The 23318-nt window shown below is 41.6% G+C and overlaps 1 protein-coding gene across 5 annotated transcripts in view; it reads left to right on the top strand.

The window, feature by feature from the left end:
• Positions 1 to 6: 6 nt before the first annotated feature.
• The window catches only part of LOC102252024 (zinc finger protein 286A), a 65546-nt gene continuing 42234 nt past the window's right edge, over positions 7 to 23318 (top strand). The window contains exons 1-6 of one of the 5 annotated variants that reach the window (XM_014542898.1): positions 7 to 203; positions 1123 to 1211; positions 5434 to 5548; positions 7432 to 7542; positions 7651 to 7743; positions 13997 to 15173. In XM_014542898.1, the coding sequence (XP_014398384.1) occupies positions 167 to 203; positions 1123 to 1211; positions 5434 to 5548; positions 7432 to 7542; positions 7651 to 7743; positions 13997 to 15173 (1622 nt within the window). In that variant the 5' untranslated portion in view covers positions 7 to 166. The other 4 variants (XM_014542893.1, XM_014542894.1, XM_014542896.1 and 1 more) reach the window with 4 other exon arrangements.

The raw sequence follows: 23318 nt of genomic DNA, 5'->3' as shown, positions 1-23318 counted from the left end.
GGTCCGAGGAAGAAGCGGGGCCTGACCTGACCGCGGCCTTTCCGCAGCGCCCCGAGGGCCGGCCGGCGGGAGGACCGGGCTTCTCGCTGTGACGTGCCGAGAGGTCCAGCTTGAGGAGCGCGGAGACGGGAGCTCCGAATCTTCAGAACCGGGAGGATTGGGGATCATGGAGGCAGATTGGGCCGAGATACCCGCGAAGAGAGGTGAGAGTTGCGGGGATGTTGGACTGTGTGTGGAGGGGGCCGTTCCTCCCCCGAAAGGAAATGGGCTGCCCCCGGGGAGGTGGCCCTTGGCGGGCGGCTCTGCCAGTCTCCTTTGTCTGGGACATGGCTGGGCTCCTTGCATGCGAATGCAGGGCTTGATGTGGGGGGGCCCCCCTCTCCCCCTGAGCTGGTGCACAGTGGGTCCTGGAAAGCCATCCCAAAATGTTAGCAGCTAAGGCCAGAGCACAGCCTCAATCACTTTTTCTCACACGTTCTTTTCACCGAACTGTCAGTGAGTCTGAGAACGTAGCTTACTTGGCTGGCAAAAAATACCTTCCCACAACTGTTATTTCCCGTGGCACAACAATCGTATTATGTCAGTCGTGCAAATACTGCTGTTTTGCATCGTAGAGAACAGGCGCAGAGGTCGGTAATTGACTAGCCCAGTCTTTCTTGAAGTTTGGTCTGTGACCTCATGTCAGCCCTTTCTAATGGACTCAGAAGAAAATGTTTTCTCCTGACCCATGGCCTGCTCATTAGATTTCTGGAGTGCACCTCAGACTCAACTAGTAGCAATTATTAGGAAGTGGAATCTAGTGATCTACATTTAAAAAAGCTTGCAGGGTGATTTTTGAGAACTGAGCCTATTTTTCATATATTAATTTAATGTACATTAAGCTTAGAAATAAACTGACTTACTCTAATTTCTAGATTAGAGAGTGCCACCTGCCAGTAGGTGTTATGTCCAAGTGGCAACGTTCCTGGACTTTCTCCATGACCCCAGGGTCAGGAGTTGTCTGGGCTGCCTTCAGGTGCAGTATTTGCAGGAGCATCTTTCGTAGAGGGAGGGATTTTTGTCTTGTAAATCTGAATCACAACCTAGATTTAGATCCCACAATTACTGCTTTCTTGCCTGTAGCTACGTCTTCCCAGGATTCTTTCTTTTCCCAAGAGAAGAGCACAGAAAAGGGAGAAGTGGCAGCTCTCCGCCTCACAGCCAGATCCCAGGTGAGTCTTTACTGATTATTGAAATTCCACCTTATTTCTCAGAGTACAGGCGCACCCTTCTTTTTGATGTCAAGTTTGTCTACTAGAGCCCATCTGGAGAGCTGAGTTCTATTCTAAGACTACTCGGGTGGCTAATGGACTCAGTAGAAAATGTTTTCTGCTAACCCATGGCATCTTCTCCATATAGTACTTATTGTCAGTCAACAGGCAGGTAAGGAGCATAATTACCCTTCTTTGCCTATTGTGCTAATTGTTGAGCTTGGTAATTTAGGAAACTATTTTAATATAAAATATGGGGCATATCTTGATCTCCTGTTGATTATTCAGGATTCTTTTGTATTTTAGTTGTAATTCCAGTTTGGTCCTGGGAGCGTGTCTTTGTAGCATCCACTTACTCTGCCACCATTTTTAATCTTCGGGGTATATCTTAAAATTTATGTTTCTGCAGGGGAATCAACATGCACATGACTCTTAGGTAAGAAATTAAGAAAGCACCTTTCTTTAGTGCTGAAGTGAGTTATGAAAATAGTACGTGCCCAAAAGTTCAGAAGAGCACTTGAAAAGGAAAGCCTTTGGAAGGCTTAACTTAAAGAGTTAAAATCCAGCCCTCTAAGATGATGAATGCACAAGTTTAGAAGTGAAACAATTTTCCAATCTGTCTTAACAAGGGCAAATATTAAGAATTGTTTAAGTGGTGGTTGGCCTAGCAGGTTTGGCTCAATGGGTGGAGTGTTGGCCTGCGGACTGAAAGGTCCCAGGTTCAATTTCGATCAAGGGCACATGCCCAGGTTGTGGGCTCAATCCCAGTAGGAGCTGTGCAAGAGGCAGCCAACCAGTGATTCTCTCTCATCATTGATGTTTCTATCTTTGTCTATCCCTCTCCCTTCCTTTCTGAAATAAAGAAAAAAAAAATTTAAGGGGTGGTTGTACTATATGGGTGATTCGTGTATTGGTCTTTCAACGTTTTGTATGTTTGAAATTTTTATTAAAAGAAGTTAGGTAAGAGAAAAGAGCTCTTCATGATGTGTGTGGCATGCCACAACCCACGATTCCTGAATTAGCCTTTTTCTTTGCTACTGTGATTCCAAGTGTAAAAAGTCCATATTGTGCATTGGTACTGTTTGTAAAAGTGACTTCTTGGGGTCCTTATATATATTGGTTTCTCAACTGCCTTACATTAGTATTGAAGACTATTAGTCAAGAAGCTTTAAGTTGCAGATGATAAAAGCTCAACCCAAGCTGATGTAAGGGAAAGGTATTTATTGGCTATCATGACTGAAAAATCCAGGTCTAACTAGAAATAGAGCTCAAGTAATAACATTAGAACCTATTTCCTCCATTTCGCTGACTTCTTTTCTCTCTGTGGGTTTTCCTCTCAAGCAAGTTTTTTTCCTAGTGCTGGCCCCTACCCATGTAGCTTATAGCTTCCCACACTGAAGACCCGAGACAAAGGGCAGCTTCCCTCCTGGTCATTCCAGCAGAAGTCCAGGGGTTAACTCTTTAACAGGTATTAGGCCCATTCTTGGACCAATTTGGGCAGACCTATGGAATATACCTGCACACACACATGGAAGCACACATACCACCCACGAGTCAGAGATACAATTAATCCTACCTGAACTCACTGGCCAGCATAGTAGCCAAGGAAAATCCAAGTACAAGTGCCAGAGGAACACTTTGATGTTAGATTCAAGACTGTTAGAGCCTCGGATAGATTAAACCTTTTATGGAAATTTTTAAAAACTTTTGTCCTTTTTGCATTGCATTAGATGTGGTGTGATGCTTTGCCTGGACTGTGTTTTGTATTTCGTGTATTCAATTTTTTAAAAGTATTAAAGTTTTAATTCTTAGTTGGTTGTAACCAGGTGAACAGCACAGACATATGTAAATGTAAAAGTAATATTACTTCCTCCTCAAATTCAGTCCCCTTCTCCCTACTGAGGGTAACAGTTTGATTTACCAGTATATCTCTCCATATGCTTTTGGTGAACTTGCACTACTATATTCAGACATGTAATGTTTCCTTTGATTTCTCCCACTGCCAGTCCCCAACTTTGGGGTGTTTTTAGGAGTGTTATTGTATAAACAGGTTTTGACTTTTTTTTTTTTTTTTAAGGGAAATTAATTCACCCGGCCAGTGTGGCTCAGTTAGTTGAGTGTTGTCCCATGCACCAGGAGGTCACTGGTTTGATTCCTGGTCAGGACACATGCCTGAGTTGGGGGCTCAATCCCCAGTAGAAAATGAACAGGGGGCAGCCAATCCATGTTTCTATCTCTCTCTCCCTCTCCCTTCTCTCTGAAATCAATAAAAAAAAATTTACTTTTTTTTTAAGGGAAATTAACTCATTCACATTAATATGATTGTATGTTTCAAATTTTTCTTGCCATGTGATTTTTATAGTTCTATTTACTATGCTTTCCTTGTTTCTTTTGTGTGTGTTTCTGCCTTTTGTGCATTGGTTTGCAATTGTGTCCCGATTTTTTTCTTCTAATCGTCTGGAAGTTAATTTTCATTGAGTGTCAATTTAGCTGTGGATATGCAGGCTGTAAGATCTCAGTCATTTTTCCTCAAAATGCCTTGTCTACTTAGAGATTTACATTTTATTTTCCAAGGATGATTGTTGTATGTTTTTAAGTCTCAGATTATTTCCGTTTTTGAAAACTATTTTGAAATAATTTAAGGCTTAAAGAAATGTAAATGGTAGAAAGATTTCTTACATACTAGGGTTAGGGTTAGGATTTACCCTCCATTCATATTCTCCAAAAGTTAACACTTTACCTCACTTTATTCTTATTTTCCAAAATCAGGAAACTAGCATTGATACAGTACTACAACATACTGACCTTAGTTAGACCTCCCAGCTAACCTATTGTTCTTGTCTCTCCCCTCCCCCCCCCTTTAATTTCTGCTTTTATCCTGTAATTCTTTCTGTTTCTTTTAGTTTGTTGTTCTTTCTCTAACTTGACCTGTATGCTTTGCTCATTTATTTACATTATTTTTTAATGAAATGGAAGTGTTTAAAGCTATGAAATCACCTCAGAGTACAGTTTTAGTGATTTGGCATTGGTTTTACATTTTATTATTTTGACATTTGGATGTTTTTTTCAATTATCAGTTTTTGCTCTGTTCTATTTATGCTTGGAATCTATTTAAATTTACTTTGTTACTTTTGCAAATGCTTCATGAATGTTTAAATAGGTGTTTTCTATCCAGTTATGGCATTTGATATATATTTATTTCAATAACCTTGGAATATTATTCACATTCTGTATGGTTTTATTTTAAAAGGCATGTAATGCCTTGGCTGGTATGGCTCAGTTGGTTGGAGTGTCGTCCATGCACCAGAGGTCACGGGTTCATTTCATGGTCAGGGCACATACCTAGGTTGCAGTCAGGGCACGTATAGGAGGCAAGGGATCGATGTGTCTGTAGCACATCATTCATTCATTCTCTCTCTCTCTCTCTCACTCTCTCTCTCTCTCACGCTCTTGCTCTCCCTCCCTCTCTAAAAAGTAAAAATAAACTTCATATTCTTTAAATAAATAAATAAAAAGGATATAATAATACTTATATGTGTTCACCTCCTTACAGTTTTGTATTTTTTTTTTGTCTTATAGAAACTTAATTCTATGGTATTTACACATAAACCTCAGTTCTTTCTGTTCCCTTACTCAATCTGTTGCCATCATTTTTCAGTTACTGCTTTTTGCTTTAAATTAATTCCATGCTTAATTGGATTTGGTGCTCACTGCCAGTCTTTTCATTCCATGACTTCTCCATTCACAGGGTCTGTGTTTCAACTCATCTTCTGATTGGCTAGATTGATTCTTCAGGTTTTTATTGAGGATGCACAAGGAGAGTTATGCAGACAGGCTTTTTTTTCCTCCTCTAGCTGAATTTTGTTTACTTTGCCAAACTGCATCGTCAACTCATTAGTTCATGTTTTATTTTTAACTCTTTATTCCCCAGAAAAGTGATAGTCTCTCAATGGAGAAACTCTCATATTGAACCTAGCAGAGCGTGCATGGCACATAACTGATACCAGTGGCTTTACATAGAATATTCAGACTCTGAATACTATTAGAACACTTGTCATTTATTACTGTCACTTTAGATGTATTCAGTCCCCCTGCACCAGGGCCACCAGAACTGCGGGGGGGTGGGGGGGAAGGGATGCTGTCAAGTGAAAGATGGTGAACAGAAGTATGTTTTGTGTCTTAGGCATCTGTGACATTCAAGGATGTGGCCATGGACCTTACCCCCGAGGAGTGGGGGAAGCTGGATCCTGCACAGAGGGACGTGATGCTGGAGAACTATAGGAACCTGGTCTCGCTTTGTAAGGACGGCTTCTCATTGTGACTCTGCAGTCTGCTTACGGGGACAGCATTCTTTATTGACAGTGAAATAGCTTCACAAAGCCTTCACTTTCCATTCAGGAGTCATAAAGTCTGAATCCTGTTGGACCCAGAGACAATCTATTCCTGTCCTAGGTTCTTGGTGAACTGCCTATGTTTGTTTTGTATTGGGATTTTTTGGATTCAAGTGACAGAAACCTAATTCACACTAGCTTAGGGGGCAGGAAGTCTTCTTTTTTCCCATGGATTAAAAAAAACACCATATTTATTGTAAGTTAAGTAAATTAATCTATTTTTTTAAAGAGATAACATTTTCCTGGGTATCTTCTGGAATTGAGTAACCGTTGATCCTGCCTGATTTTTTTTTTTTTTCAGATGGTTCTGTTTTCGTTTTCCCCTTCCCCCTAAGGTGCAGTGCTTACCCCTAGAGAGGGCAAATTACTTTTTTAAGGTATTCTCTTCTTTGAAGTTTGTGGCCTTACGAATTTTCAACTAAAAGCCCACATTAACAGCTTGTTGATACTGATAAGGGATAAGTACAACCTCACTTTCTAGAAATCTGTCATTTCTAAAGTCTCTCCTCAGCATGTTACTCCCCCAGCTGTGGTGGTCCACTTGAAGTTGTGCTTTTCCTATGCACAGCTCAGGACTCGAAAAGATTGGATGGTATTTGTATATAGATTTTGGTGCTCCTCTATAGTTACTTCTCTATTGGTAGTCCTTTGATAGAACCAAATTGCACTTCCTCAGCAGCAGTAAGACTTTTGCTTTTTACTTGTACTTGATTGCCCCACACCATGATCTGGAAATATCATCAAGGTGAATATGAATACTACAACATATGTTTGCTATACTGTAGCCCAAATGTTCTTGCTCATCTCTGCCTTCAAAATGTGGCTTTTGAAGTTAAATTGGGTTATTTACCTGTCTTTCTACAAAAGAGTTAAATCCATTAGCATATTGATGGGAGGTAGGAAAGATGGGGCGTTTTTTATCTGATTAAGCTTGCTCTTACCTAGGCATTGTGAACCTGGATTAAGTGTGGACTTCATAAATATTTCTGTCTTCCTTCAGTCATAATGCTGGGCCTCATACGTATCCCTACCTTTCCTCCAGGGGTAAATACTTCTCCCAGCTGCACTGGGTTTCCGCCACTTTCCTCAGATAACAGTGTTGGAGCCCATCCCCTGGCGATGAAGGCTTCTGTTAATGAAGAGAGATGGGTTTAGGTAGAGTTTAGGTATTGGATTCCATTCCCCACGTGGGAAAAATCTTGATTCAGGGAATCAAATATATAACCAGGAATTTCTTTCTTTTTTCTTTTTTAAATCATGTGGCTTGGCTTTGACCTACTGGCTTTATTCCTAGGGTCTCCCCATGTGGCAAAGATGGCCTTTTGTAGCTCTAGGGTTATATTATTCTTCCAATTAGAGAGCTAAGGAAAAAAAGGCAGTGCTTCTATCCTAGGAGTTTCAGCAAATAGGGTCACATGTTGGTTAATGAAACAACTACTAGAGCCAGGGAAATAGGTTACTCTGGGCAGTTTTGAGCCTGTGTGTACCTGTGTGTATGTGTGCACACACGTGCACAAGTGCATATATGTGTTTGTATGGATGTGGTAAGAACTATGTTAGCCCCTCCCTAACCTCATGTAATAAATTCCCTAAGAAAGTGGGTTCTAGTAGCTAAAGAAGGAAGAAAGGAAAAGCAGAAGACAAAAATTCTAGTTACCACAGTCACAACGTGTGGTGCTGCCACTGGGGTCCTGTTTTCCCCAGCTCCTTCCCTAAGCTGAGGATTGACATGCAGCGTCTCCCTGGAATTTCCTCAGTGAAGAAAGATAAGTTCTCTTCTCTTTTGACAGGCACGAACACTTGTGTTTTCAAGTGCATAGAAACTCCTTACCAGGCCCAGATTCCTGCAGATATTTTAAGCTTCATGTGGAGGTCCATCTTCCCTCACTCCAGATCTTCCTGTAATTCCCGTCCTCTTTGTAGATCAGGGATCTGGCACTATGCTCTACGATAGATGTTTGCCCATCACAAATAGCTATTAGTAAGTCCCATTTCTTCCTTTTGAGCAGGGCTTCCAGTTTCCAAGCCTGAGAACTACAATTTGGAGAATGGAAAGGAAACATTGATGCTTGAGAGAAAAGTCCCCAGAAGCAGCTATTCAGGTGAGTCAAATAGATGGGAGTCCTCAGAAATAATAGCCCCTCAGGACAGTGAAGAATTGGCATTTTTCGGTGCTTAAGAAAGACTGTATTAGCAGCGCCTACATGCTTCATCCTATAATATAGGACCTATATAATAAAAGCGTAATATGCAAATCGACCAAACAAGGGAACCACCAGTCGGCAGGGGGGCGGAGCCAGCGAGCAGGTGGCACCAGGCCAGCCAAGGCGCATGCCAGTGGGCAGAGGGAGGGGATGGCAATGGGGCCGGGGGTGGGGAGGCAGCAGTGACCAGCGGCGGTATGATGGGGTGCCTGTGCCAGCCAGCGCTGTCCCCTGATCAGCAGCCCAGTCGCCTCCTGCAGAGGGAGGCTGGCAGCAACAGCAGTGGCGAGGTGATGGGGGTGGCGCCTTCCCCTGTTGGCCCAGTTGCCTCCCACAGAGGGAGGCCTGTGGCAGGGCCAGGGTAGCGGGGGAGCGCCATCCCCTGATCTGCCCGCCTGGTCACCTCCCACAGAGGGGTGCACAGGAGCAGGGGGACAGTCTCACACTCCAGGACCCCTCAGGGGATGTCGGGCCTAAACCGGCAGTCAGACATCCCTCTCGCAATCCGGGCTGCTGCATGCACCAATGACCATACTTTTCCTACAGGTGAAAGGCATCTTACTGTTGTATGGGCAGCTACATTTTTTTGCCCTAATTATAAAGAATAGTACATAACATGATCCTTCTGAGGCAGTGGTACCATTTTCCCCATCTTATGGATGGAAAACTGAAGCAGAGAGAAGTTAAGTAATTGGCTTTGTCACACAGTTATTATAAGTGTCAGAATCAGGGCTGACCACAAACCAGAGTCCATGCATGTCATCACTGCATCATCCTGTTTTTTTCAGTGTTAAAGTAGCCTTGCCGGGTTTTAATTTTTAAATCTAAGAGACTGTTCCCAGTATATAGGGTAGGGTCCATAGGCCTGACCAGCGATCAGGTCCATCTGCAGGGTGACCGGCGGGCAGGGCGATCAGGTGGCGGGGGCAGGGGGGCCCCCAGCTGGCGGTCTGGCACCATCTGCTGGCCGGCCCCACCCCCAATTGCCTCCCTCTCAGGGGGCAGTGTGTGTCATAGCCACCAGCCGTTCCGCCTTTCAGTCGATTTGCATATTAGGGTTTTATTATATAGGATATGTAATTTTTTTTAATTAATTTCAGAGAGGAAGGGAGAGGGATAGAAACAGCAATGATGAGAGAGAGTCATTGATCAGCTGCCTCCTGCACGCCCTTTACTGGGGATCGAGCCCGAAACCTGGGCACGTGCCCTGACCAGGAATCAAACCTTGACCTCCTGGTTCATAGGTTGAAGCTCAACCACTGAGACACCCCAGCCGGGCTATTTTTAAAATATTTTAAATGAATATAGCAATTTAAATATATATAAAAGTCGAGAAAAAAATCAAACACATGCTAATATTTTGCTTCATTTTGCCTCTTTTTCTTCTTTTTTTCAATATAAATAAAAATATAACTACAGGTCTATGAATTTTCACAAGTTGAACACAGCTCCCAAATCAAGAAAGAACCTTTCCAGCACCCCTAGAAACACCCTAGTGCCCTCTTTAAGTCACTGCCCTCCTTCCTAGAGTAACCTTATTCTAACTTCTAATACCCAGATTAGTTTTGATTTAGTTTTATATAAACAGAATCATATTGTATATACTCTTGTGCCTGACTTCCTTCACTAAATATTACTGTGAGATACATTCATTTTGTAACATTTAGTTATAGTTCATTCTCATTGTATAGTCTTTCATTATGTCAGTATACTAGATTTTTGAGTAGTTCCAGTTTTTAGCTATATGAGTAATGCTGCTTATGTATATTCTCTCTTTTGATGAGCACATGTATGCATTTCTGTTGGATATATACATTAAGTAGAATTGTTGGGTTAGAGGGTAGATCATGTTCACTTTTGGTAGATATTGTCAAAAGATCCCCAAAGTACACTGCCAGTGTGCCTCAGTCAGTTAGAGCATTGTCCCGAGCACCAAATGGTCGCAGGTTCAATTTCAGTCAGGTCATATACCCAGGTTGCGGGTTCAATCAATGCTTCTCTCTCACATCAATGTTTCTCTCTCTCTCTCTCTCTCTCTCTCTCTCTGTCCCTCTCCCTCTCCCCCTCCCTCTCTCTCTTCCTTCCTCTCCCTCCCTTCCTCACTCACTCACTCCCTCTCTCTCCAAATCAATAAAAACATATGCTCAGTGAGGATTTAAAAAATAATAAAGAATTTTTTTTAAAAAGGAAAGAAAGAAAATCCAGCCTCACCCCCAATATATAGTAGGAAAAGGGAGGAGGATTTTATGGTCTCATTCGATACTTGTGGCTGTTCTGATACTACACCAAAACTGAGCAAGTGGTAGTTTCTTAAAGATTAGTTAACAGTGTGGCATCTGAAACTATATCCATGGTTTTTCATACTCTTACATTAAAACCTATTGATATTTTCACCCTAGCTGGGTTGGCTCAGTGGATAGAGCGTCAGCCTGCAGACTGAAGGGTCCCAGGTTCAATTCTAGTAAAGGGCACTTACCCACGTTGCAGGCTCGATCCCCAGTAGGGGTATGCAGGATGCAGCTAATCAATGATTCTCCCTCATCATTAATGTTTCTATCTCTCCCTTCCTCTCAGAAATCAATTTTTTAAAAAAAAACCTATTGATATTTTGGAAAATACTGGTTCACTGAGTTATGGAGATCTTCCAAATATTGGCACATTACATTATACAATATTTTAAAAATAACAGTCCTGGCCAGGTAGCTCAGTTGGTTATAGCATCATTGGATACACCAAGATTGTGGGCTTGATCCCCAGTCAGGGCACATACAAGGACTAGCCAATAAGTAAGTGGAACAACAAATTGATGTTTCTCTCTTTCTCTCCCTCTCTCAAATTAATAAAGATATTTTAGACAATTTTTGGTGTCACCACTGACATTGTCAGAAAAGTCTTCTAAGTATTTGGAAGACCAGATGTCGGCCCCTGAGTAGCTATCAGGCTATCAATGGTAGTTAAATGTTTTTCAAAATTGTAATTTATTCCTGGAAGCTCAAATTTTATCAAACACTGTCAGTTGTTTTTCTTGACATGACAGGCTCACTTCGTTCATCTTTAGGAAATATCTGCCAAATATCCAACACGGGTAACATAACTTGTCTGTCAGTTGTTCTTTCCAGAAAAATGTGGTCCATGAAAAAAAATGGCTAGTTCAGCTCACAACTCAAACTATCTCATGAGTGGTTATCTTCAAGACAACCATCATACTGTGACATGACCAGAATTGCTTTATGAATATGTCCTATTTCATCAATCCAGAACATTAAAAAGGCATGTTCTCAAGGTTTGAAGTTTTTAAAAGTTAATAATGTTTACTGTGGTTCAGCTGGAGTGACTCAGTTGGTTGAGAATCATCCTGTGCACCAAAAGGTTGCAGGTTTGATTTCTGCTGCAGGTACCTACCTGGGGGGTTGTGGGTTTGATCTCCAGTAAGTTAACCAATTGATCTCTCTCTCTCTCTCTCTCTCTCTCTTTCTCTCTCTTTCTCTCTCTTTCTCTCTCTCTCTAAGCATGTCCTCAGATGAGGAATAAAAAATAATCACAATAATACTGTTTACTCAGGCTTTTTTTATATATTTTTTTTATTTCAGAAAGGAAGGGGGAGAGAGAGAAACATCAGTGATGAGAGAGAATCATTCAATCAGCTTCCCCCTGCATGCCCCCTACTGGGGATTAAGCCCACAACCCGGGCATGTGCCCTGACCGGAATCGAACCCGGGACCCTTAAGTCCACAGGTCAATGCTCTATCCACTGAGCCAAACCAGCTAGGGCTACTCAGACATTTTTAAGTGAAACTGGTTTGTCTGTTTTTTAACCAAGAGTACATGGTGGGAAGAATACAATAACTACTAGTAAGTTTGGAGTCGTTGTCCTGATTCATGCTAAGTCATGAGCAGTTTTACCACCATTTCTTTTGCAACATCAGTGCAAATGTCATGGCACTGAAAAAGGTAGCATGTAAGTATTATTTTGAAAATAGTTTTGAACTTACATACTTTCAGGGGTCCATGGACCACACTTTGAGACCTCTACCTATACTAACCTTATATTAGTTTATATTTTATATGTAGTACTTATGCTGTGTCAGAGTTTTAAATGCTGTATAAATATTTTCATTTAATGCTTATTAAGAAAGATGTTATTATTTCTCATGAAGTAGGTATTATTATTGCCCCATATTACAGATAACTGAGTAAAGAAGTTAAATAAGTTGCCCCAGGTCACACTGCTAATAAGGGCAGAGCTGAGGTTAAATTCATGCATTCTGACTCCAGAGTCCATGCTCTCATCCACTGTGCTTTTCTTGAATGTCCCTCTCACCTCAGGGCTTTTGTACATAGTGCTTCCCTCTACCTGAAGCACTCAACTCAGTGCTTTTATATCTATTACCTGAAATACTCACCTGAATCCCAACCCCACTTTCATTTCAATTGTGTTTTACTTCCTCGGGGAATTCTCCCCTTATCTCCCTAGGTTCCCTTTCTTATATTCTTTCATAACATCACTTGCCTGTTATTACTTAGTACTTACCACAGGTACAATTTTATATGTATTTGTGAAATGTTAGACTAAATTCTCATTCATTCTCTCTCTCTCTCTCTCTCTCTCTCTCTCTCTCTCTCTCTCATGTGTATAGGGATTTTGTGTGTGTTTTTGCCCAGTGCCTAGAACAGAGCCTAGTGTATGGTAGATATTCAGTAGATAATTGTTGAATAAGTGGGTAAAAGAGTAGAGAAATGAATGAATAGAATTCATTTGCTGTTCTGTTTTATGGATCTATTTATTCCTTTAAATCACACCCTTAAGTTGTTTTAGCTTTATGGTTTTATATTGGATATAAAAATTCTATATTTATATTAGATATATGTAGAGAAGTCTAGCTTCCATCCCTGCCCTCTGCTCTGTTACTTTCCACATAGGTAACCATTTTTATTGATCTGTCTTTGGTTTTGGAAAATATAACCAAATATTATATATATAAAAGGTTAAGCGACCGGCCAACCAGCCGGTAGGTATGACGTGCACTGACCACCAGGGGGCAGGTGCTCAACGCAGGAGCTGCCAAGCAACAGCAACTTTGTAGAGTGCCCTCTTGCACTCCAGGACCCCTCGGGGGATGTCAGACTACTGGTTTCGGCCTGATCCCCACAGGCCAGGCCAAGGGACCCCACCTGCCAGAGGGACCCCGCTCACTCCGCAGACGCCCTTCGAGCACTGGTGCCACCTCAGGTGCGGCCTGCCAGGGTGGGACCATGGGAGGTTGGCTCCAGGGCGTGTCCAGCCTCTCTCACCCAGTCCCGCCCCCCCGGCCACCTTCTAATTAATTTCAATGTGCACGAATCTGTGCAGCAGGCCTCTAGTGTCTATATATTTGTAACTCCCCTTCTTTCCCTACACAAAAAGTAGCAGACTGTGCACACTAACTTGCAGTTTGCTACTTTTGTGTAGAGAAAGAAGGGGAGGTACAAATATATAGACATATTTGTATCCTGAAGATCACTATGGCAATAAAGATCTTTCTTATTTTTTAAAACTTGCATAGTACTCCATTGTTTATTTAATCAGTTCTCTATAGTAGGATATATGATAGGATACCAAGTTTTTGCTACCTGTATTAGTGTGGTAATGAATATTCTTGTTTCATGTATAATTTTATATATTTGCTATTATATCTTTGGGAGCTCATAGGAGATTTTTTATCAGGTGTGTGTTATAAAAGCATTGTTAGGGAAGATTAAACTAGAAATGGAATGCATATTTGGATATGAGTAGGATTAGATGACTAAAAATTTAGAAGTTGTAACTGTCCTCAACACTAAGGTGATAACTGCCTGGATTTTTATTACTGCGGTAGTATTTTGTATGCACATTTCCTGCTGACCCAGGGATAGATTGCTTCATCTGCTTCCCTCCTTCTTTATTTCTAGTCATCTTTCCCCCGTTGACTCTCCTGGATGTGGTCTCTTCATTTTCTCTGCATATACTCTTCATCTCCCTCCATTTGCCTCTCTTTGCCAATCGTCTCATGAATCAATTCCACTTATTCATTGAAGCCATGCCTTTTGCCTTCATTAACTCTTACCTGTTACAGAACTGCCTTTTCATTGAGCACAGAAAATGAAAGCGATTTGCATTTTCAATTTTTTTCAGACTCAGAGAGTAGACCTGAGAGCAAAGATTCAACTTCAGTGCAAGATTTTTCCAAAGAAGCATCATGCCAGGTTGCAATAATAGACAGACTGACAGGAAATAGTGTCTATGATACCAACTTGAAAACAACTCTTGAATGTGAAAATTTGTTAGAGAATCAGCAAGGAAATCAGGGGAGACACTTGAGAGAAATGTTCACCTACATTAATTCACTCCCTGAAGAAAGAGCTCATGATCATGATGTATTTTGGAAAAACTTTAGTCAGAAGTCTGTCCTTCTCACTCAAGACAGAGTTCCAAAAGGATCCTATGCCTTTCATACACTTGAAAAGAGATTGAAACAGAAATCAAGTTTAAGGAAAAAGCAGAGAACCTATAAAGAGAAAAAACCTCATAAATGTAATGATTGTGGTGAACTGTTCACTTACCATTCAGTGCTTATTCGACACCAGAGAGTCCATACTGGAGAGAAACCCTATAGCTGCGATGAATGTGGGAAATCTTTTAGCCACAGAGCTAATTTAACTAAACATCAGAGAACTCATACTAGAATTCTCTTTGAGTGCAGTGAATGCAAGAAAGCCTTTACAGAAAGCTCGTCCCTTGCAATACATCAGAGAATTCACATTGGAGAGAGACCTTATGAATGTAGTGAATGTGGGAAAGGATTTAATCGAAGTACACATCTTGTACAACATCAGTTGATCCATACTGGAGTGAAGCCTTACGAATGTAATGAATGTGATAAAGCTTTTATTCATTCCTCAGCACTCATCAAACATCAAAGAACTCATACTGGAGAGAAACCCTATAAATGTCAGGAATGTGGGAAAGCTTTTAGCCATTGCTCATCCCTAACTAAACATCAGAGAGTTCATACTGGAGAAAAGCCATATGAATGTAGTGAATGTGGAAAAACCTTTAGTCAGAGCACACATCTTGTTCAACATCAAAGAATTCATACTGGAGAGAAACCCTATGAGTGTAATGAATGTGGGAAAACCTTCAGCCGGAGTTCAAATTTTGCTAAACATCAAAGAATTCATATTGGAAAGAAACCATACAAATGTAATGAATGTGGTAAAGCCTTTATTCATTCATCAGCTCTTATTCAACACCAGAGAACTCATACTGGAGAGAAACCCTATAGATGTAATGAATGTGGGAAAAGCTTTAAGTGCAGTTCATCCCTCATCAGACATCAAAGAATCCATACACAAGAGCAACCCTGAAAAATTATTAAATGTGAAGAAATGTAAGTTGGTTTTATCACTGTGTTAAATTCAAGAGTGTTTAGGTGGAAGAACCTTAAAATGCTGCTTACAGACCAATTTGTATACATCTGATTTTACTTGCATAGTACATACATATTTTTGAGCCATAAACAAAATGTTCCTTATATCCATTGATTTAATAATTATGAAAGCTACTAGCCAGAGACTTCATATTTTGAGCCCTAATCCTTCTCTAATACCTTTTTTGTGGATATTCAAGAAATCCTTAGCAATACAATCATTGTAGAATCCATTTTCTCCCTCTTTGTAAGGAAGTTCTTATTTGTTAGGTTAGGCAGAGGGTTCATATCCTTATCAGGAAGATACAGAGTTGTTCCTCTTTGAATCCAAAAATAGAGATCCAGATTTATCGATAGTATCATTTTTCCAGTGTCATTTCCTTTATGTTAGCTATAAAAAGCTAAAGGTTAAGAGTTGAAATATGCTTTGTATTCCTTCCCTACCCCAAAGGCTACTCTCAAATTTGATGAACATAAAAAGAATTTATTTACAGCAGGTTCAAAGTTAGATTCACATGGATTCTGCTTGTAGACTTACTGGTAGATAATTGTGGTCATTCTGCTGTGTAGAACTTCATTTTCTACTTCCTTGGAAGTTGCCCTGAAGTAGAATGGGTCAAAATCTTAACTCTAGTTTTTGATCAGATCCTTCTTTTCTTATCTTTGGCATTCACTGAATGAATCATTGGTTTTCTATAATTACAGTATTAGGGATATTTTGTTCTTTACATTCTGCTTTCTGTAAACTATGCTTTGTCACTTTGAGAAAAAGCCACAAGGATGTTGAGGGTCTGAAAAGTTGATGGGTTCAATGTGTTATGTTTAGGATCCCAGTCAAGAAACATAACTGAAGCACCTGTGAGACTCAAGGACATATCTTTCTGTCAGATATGGAAAGTCGCTCACAGGACAATGACTCACTTGAGGATAAACAGCTTTCCTGTATGAAGAAGTTGGCCATTTCTCTGACCTTCATGTTTACCCACATGGTTTGTTCCTATTCTCTCTACATGATGTATCCCAGAATCCTAAAGAAAATTGAAATGGCATGAAATCACATGATATATTGACATACATGGGTGACCAAAGACCACTAATGGGATAAGGAACACAAAACCACTCAAATATCTAGCAAAACACTATACAAATGTCAGGTTTTTTTGTTACTCTGTTACATATTGTGTGAAAAGAAGATTTTAAAGTAGAGGGAAAAGTAGTTACAGATTTCTTCTTCCCTTCTAAATTCTTTTATGAACATTCAGCACCACCAGTCCATGTTTTGCCCCCTCCAAATTATCCCTGTGACGTGTAATTGCCTCTCTGTAGACTTCTATTATTGAAGAAGACTAGGAGAATAAAATTTTAAAAAGTGGTGGTAGTAGAGAGCAAGATCATTAAGGATGGATTGAGCATAAATCCAGCAATGATGGATATCAAACAATATGAAAGAAATGGGGCTGAAAAATTCTTGTAAAGAATTTTAAAAAACACATTGAAAGGGGTTGAAAAAATTGGGAAGGCTCAAGGTCTCAGAGGTCAGGGTAGGAGAATGGCTGATGAGCAAAATAAAGGAAAGGGAGCTCAACCCTTTTCATCACTTTAATATTCAATATTGATCTAAAGCAGGAATTGTCAAACTGGCCTGCACCCACAGACCAAGTTCATCTGCTATTTCTGTGAATGTTTAATTGGAATACGGCCACACACATTCATTTACATGTTTTGTTTGGCTATTTTATACTATAATGGCAGAGTTGCGTAGTTGCAGCAGAGAGCATATATCCTGAAAAATCCTAAAATACTTGCTATTTCTCAATATGCCAAATGCTTGAGTGAAAAATGCATCATTTGGGGGCCAAAATTTGACTAACAAAATAACATCAACATGGGCTTTTCAAAGCTGGGTTTTAATTCTGCCATCTCTGTTTAGAATTATGTGGCCTTGAAAAGGACCTGGAACAATAAATTATATAGAGTCTCCTCTCTCCCTCTACCACACCCTCTCTCGATATGTGTACACACACACACATATTTTAATGAAGTGATGTCTTAGTTCATTTGGGCTGCTATACAACATTCAATTATCACAGTTCTGGAAACTAGGAAGTCCAAGCTCAAGGCCCTGGCAGATTCCGTGTCTGATGTGAAAGGGCAGGGGGATCTCTGGGGCCTCTTTTATAAGGGTACTGACCCCATTCATGAGAGCTCTGCCATCATAACCTAATTACCTTTTAAAGGCCCCCATCTCCTAATACCATCACTTTGAGGTTAGGTTTCAATGTGAATTTTTGAGGGGACACAGACATTCAGTCTATAGCAAGTAGCTAAGCATCCATCAGAAATTAAGAATGAGCATCTCCCACCCCTTCCATTTGCTGATTAAGAACTGTACGCATCCTGCTATCAGCTCATGATAGAGAAGGGGCTTCACTTTCTACTCTTGCTTCTATCTGGTACTGGACCTACACACTTCCCTTTAAACCTGGAGGAATCTGCTTTTTTGCCTTCTGAGTACCACTTAGCCAGGAGCTATCTGCTAGTTCCAAAGACTCAAGTTTGTAATATAAAGGCAGTTTAAGTGATGTTAAAGGATTTGCTCTGTTTTACTGAGAACTCTGGCCCTTTGCATTCCAGTGTTTGTTCTTTTTATACCTGGTGTTCAATCTGACTGTGTGTTTGTACCTTAACATGAATCTTGGAAGTTTTAGCAGTCTGCTTTACAAATATTTTTTGTTACCTATAAACTAAATTTGACTGCTCTTATTGGCCCACTGTCAATAAAGATGTTTATATATTTATTGTCAGAAACTTTTGTAAATTGCTTTTAAATTCTCCTAATTTAATCATATTTTAAGAGATAAAGAAAGGCCAACCATAAAATATACCCATATTATTCAGGAAACCAATTACATTTCTAATTGTTCATCTGGGCTTCACAACTTCTGCAGACATAGATCCGGGAATACCCACCACAGCCCACGTATTTGCTGGAAGGTTAAAGAGTAGAGGAAGGATGTTTTTGTCAAAGAGTCCTCGGGCCAAGTACAGGCACCACACAGCAGGGGTAATAGGAGGAAAAGAGAGGAAAATTAATTTCATATAAAAAATACAGTTAAAACTAGGCAAGATAGGGTAAAAAACTGATTTAGTGTAAATTTTAAATTACGTCTGGCTTTTAAGAAGATAGTGTAATGTCACCCAAACGAATAAAAATGGTAGTATAAGAATACCAAACATTCAAATTATTGGCAATTAACTAATTTAGTTATCTATTAAAATTGTTTTATTTTCTCAGATGAATTTTCACTTTTTAAAGAAATATTACAATAGGACTTGGGTTGGAACCTCTTTGTCCATGCTTTCTCCCTTTCCTTACCTAATTCTTTTTTAGGCCCCAACTGGGCAGTCTTGGGATCCAGAGCCAAATGAGCTATCCCTCACCCTTTGCCTTATATTAATTGTCAAGGCAAAGGGTGTTCTGTGTTGTATAATGTGACATCTATGTGATTACCTTGTAGTTCCAATTAATGTCCTCAAAAAATTAAAATTTTTCATTGAATTGTTCTTACATTTTCCAAAGTGTGTAATCTCTTATTTTTTAACCTTTTACTTAGCAGGGGTAATAGCAGGTTCATCCATAAACCAGACAATCTGCCCTTAGATTGAGTTGACTGTACATAAAATGTTCATACCTCACCCCCAGCAGTTCATCCATAGTACATTATCATCACGTCAGAAAAGGAACCAGGCTTCCTCAGAGAAATGGCTGATCCTAAGTCTGAGTGAAGGCAGTTGCAATAAGAGCCTGAAACATCATGTTCCAGAAAATAAGGTGGTACTAAAAGAATGATGACAGTAGGTCACAGAGGCAAAGGAGCCAATTTGAACTAGCCTTCACTAACCAAGTCTGGGATAATTTGAGCACCAAAACAGTTAAGGCAGTAATGAATTATTAAACCAGTGTGGGGGGGAGGGGAGGAGCAGTGCATGAGTTTACATTGATAATTAGAAGTAAATAAACAAGGGAGAATAGAGGGCCCTTGCTTACAGCAGAATGCCAGATGCAAACTGGCAAAAAATGATGCTGAAAAATCACTATTTTGCAGCCATCACAATAAGATTCTGACAAAAATCATCAATCGATATAAATCTAAGGGGAAATTTTGATGAGGAACAGGATATTTGCATAGTATTGGGGTATCTTCACCATAGGTTGCTTGTTACAATTGACAATTGCAAGGAAAAAATAATTATGTAGTAATAATTTTAAATTATTATATAATAGCCCTGGCTAGTGTGGCTCAGTTGGTTGGAGTGTTGTTCTGTACACCATAAAGTGGTGGGTTTAATTCCTGATCAAGGCACATACTAGGGTTGCAGGTTCAATACCCGGTCTGGTCACATATGGGAGGCAATCAATCTCTCTCTCTCTCTCTTGTCTTTCTCTCTCTCTTCCTCTCTCAAATCAATAAAAATATATCCTCGGATGAAGATTTGTTACGGCCAAAGGTGATCCTGAGGGGGGGGGGGGGGGAAAGGATTGAGAAAAGACAGACAAGAGAATGAAAGCTGGGTCTCGGTGGGACGCTGCTCCCTGATGAGGAGACAGCGCCAGCGCCCACAAGCCGTGTCTTTATTTTATAGCAGATGCCACGAGGCAAAGTAGGGGCGTGATCAAGTTGTTTACAGCATTCTCGTGAGTTTCAACCCTGCTTAACTACATGCACCTGAACTCTAGCACAAGACACATGGGGCCACATGTTTGGACCATAGGTTCAAGCTTACAACTATAGCTGTTGGCTATAATTGTGCTGGGAGGGCCATGCCCTCCAGCTGGGACTTGCACGTGGCAATGAGAGGACCCTGTCCTTTCATTGGTCCGAGGCTTGAACCTGGCCAAAACACTGTAGCCGCACCCCACAAAGATTAAAAATAATTAGATGCATAATAATATAAAGGAAACACCTTGATTTGCATTATCAAAATTAATATGAACAAAAGGTAGATAGTCATTGTGCGCCTCAGATTTGATCCTATGAGGACACAACATGAGTTATGTGATATTAGGGAATGCATAACTGGAATTTGATCATGAGAAAACATTCAACAAACCTCAAAATGAGGATTATTAAAAACAAAAGGACTGTATTCAAAAATGTTAATGTCATAAAAGACAAAGACTGAATACCTATTCCACATTAAAAGAGACATGAGAACTAAGAGGGAGAATACTATAAAGGTCTCTATTGATTCAGTTTTTCAAAACTTCAGTACAAGCAGTAGAGTGGGTAAATGTATTGCATTAATGTTAAATTTACTGAAGTTCATAACTATGCCATGGTTATGTAAAATAATATTGAGAAATGCACACTGAAGTATTTAGGGGTAAAAAAGTATAATGTATGCAATTTTCTCTCAAATTATTGAGAAAAAATGTGCATAGAGAGAAGAAATGCTAAAACAAAATGTTAACAGTAAGTAAATCTTGCTAAAGGGAACATGGATATCTACTAATACATCTTTTCTGTAAGTTTCAGGTTATTTTCAAATAACAAAAAAAGTAAACATACATTAAGATCCAAAATTAGACCTCTTCAATAACATAAAAATAAGGTAAAAAGTATGCACAATACGAATATGTTAAGTGACTCTTTTTTTCTTAAAACTTATCTAAGTATCCAAAGATTACCCATTAAGAAACTTTGTTTTCGTCCTAGCTGGGTGTTCAATTGGTTGGAGAGTTGTCCGGATACACCGAGGTTACAGATTTGATCCCCATCATGGCGCTTAACTAGAGTCGACCAATGAAGGCGTGAATAAGTGAATCAATCAAATCAAGCTCTCTCCCCCTAAAATAAACAAATAACATTTTTAGTGAGAGAAGATATTTTCACATTTAACTGAAAAAAGTCACGAGAATTTATTTTGTTATGCTCGCCAGGCCTCACCTGGTAAGTGGCAGAGGCTCGTACCCCGGCCGGCTGGTTCCTGCCCTTTCCGCCTTTCCGGACGGTTCCCCTCCATTCCCAGGCGTCTCAGCCTCCCCACCCCACGTGCCACGGGGTCGGGCGGCACGCAGTGCCACTGTGCCCAGGTGCCTCCGCTGGTCTCAGTGTTGACACTTGGTGGGGTCAGGTGGTGGCAGATCGCTTCCTGTCAGTCGGGCGGGTTTGGCCTCGTAGTACTTTGCTCCGCAAGGCTTTTGGTTGCTCGTAATGGGGAACGAGGGACTTGGGGGAGGGGGAAAGGGGGAAAAGGAACTTGGGGCCATAAAGAGTGTCACTGTCCGACGGAAGGTGACTCACCAGGCGTCACATGGGAGATGCCTCTTCTACCAACCTTCCCTCTGCTGTCCCTCCAGGTTTGCTCGGGTATCCTGGCCTCTGGGCAATCAATACAGCCCTTGTCTATGGAGTCCTGGCCCACCCTCTCTATCACTGGAAAGTGCCCTGGCCTGGGAGTGGGTGGGGAAGCTGCTGGTGCCTTTGCCCCTCCCGGGCCCCATGAGCCCCTCTAGCTGGGAGTCTGGGGTCATTTTTGATAATACGGGACATTTAGAAGCCAAACGAAACATGAGATGTGTACTCACTAGAGCAGAGAATATCTATGGCTCCAGCTCTCAGTTGCTCTCACCTCAGGACATTTACACACACTGGTCTTTGAGTCTGACAGACCCTCACTAAGCCCTGGTCTTCTGTCAAATCCCCCAGCATAGCTAACTTTTCTCTCTTTGTTAAGTATATTTTATTGATTTTTATTATAGAGAGGGAGAGAGATGAGAGTTAGAAACATCAATGAGAGAGAAACATCGATCAGCTGCCTCCTGCACACCTCCTACTGGGGATGAGCCTGCAACCAAGGTACATGCCCTTGACCAGAATCGAACCTGGGACCTTTCAGTCCGCAGGCCAACGCTCTATCCACTGAGCCAAACCAGTCAGGGCTAGCTAACTTTTCTTAAGTCTGAATTCCTCTCAGTCTCTTGCTTCAGTTTCTTTCTACCCCAAAGCAACCCTCCTCCTGACTCCTCAGCCCTGTACTCCCTCCTGGACCCCTGGCGCTGCACTGTCACAGAGCATGTTGTCTTTTCACGCTATCCGAATGTAAGTTCACTGAGAGACGGGCCGGGCCCCATAATACAGCAAGTTCAAAGCAAACAACTGAACAAAAATGTTTTCTGATACAGAGTAAAAAATGCAGAGCGTGTAAGGGTGTGGGGAAAACTCCATGTCATTCCTACCCCTGACCTCCAGGCCTGGTTCCCCCGCCCCTGGGCAGAGATAAACCAGAAAAAAAAAATTAGAAAAATACAAAACAAAATGTACCAACCCTTAAAAACAAGGTCCGCGTGGGCTGGAAGGAGCTCGCAGGAGATGCATGAGAAGACCAGACAGCTCCTACCTGGACCACGCGTGGGAGGAAGGCTGCGCTGTGTTTGACCTGCCAGAGTCCCCGAAGCCAGGCCCCATGGAGGCCCCTGGGCCACACGTGGTCAGATGCTGCTCGGACTGGACGGCCGACTGACCAGGAGTGGAGCCCAGGCCTTCCAAGGCCACGCGGCTGGGGCCGCGCACAGAGCCTGCTCCGCATGCGTGAGAGCTGTGCACAGGACGGTGGCCTGTGGCCAGTGTGAGCGGGCCCTGCGGGCACACCTGCGGCAGCTGCGGGGTTGTGGCCTGCGCCCTGTGCGCCCTTATGGGCTGCAGTGACATCCATGAGGGAGTGTTCTGCGACAGCTGTGCCCTGTTTGAAGCCTGAGGGCCGACCTCACCGGCGTTGACACAGAGGGACCATGAGAGCTGTGCACAGGACGGTGGCCTGTGGCCAGTGTGAGCGGGCCCTGCGGGCACACCTGCGGCAGCTGCGGGGTTGTGGCCTGCGCCCTGTGCGCCCTTATGGGCTGCAGTGACATCCATGAGGGAGTGTTCTGCGACAGCTGTGCCCTGTTTGAAGCCTGAGGGCCGACCTCACCGGCGTTGACACAGAGGGACCATGGGGGGAGGGGCAGCTTTCTGTTTATTGTACTCC

The sequence above is a fragment of the Myotis brandtii genome, unplaced genomic scaffold (genome assembly GCF_000412655.1).
Source record: "Myotis brandtii unplaced genomic scaffold, ASM41265v1 scaffold314, whole genome shotgun sequence".
In the NCBI taxonomy this organism is placed as follows: Eukaryota; Metazoa; Chordata; class Mammalia; order Chiroptera; family Vespertilionidae; genus Myotis; species Myotis brandtii.
The sequence above is the reverse complement of the archived record's forward strand: the minus strand, read 5'-3'. Positions and strand labels throughout refer to the sequence as shown.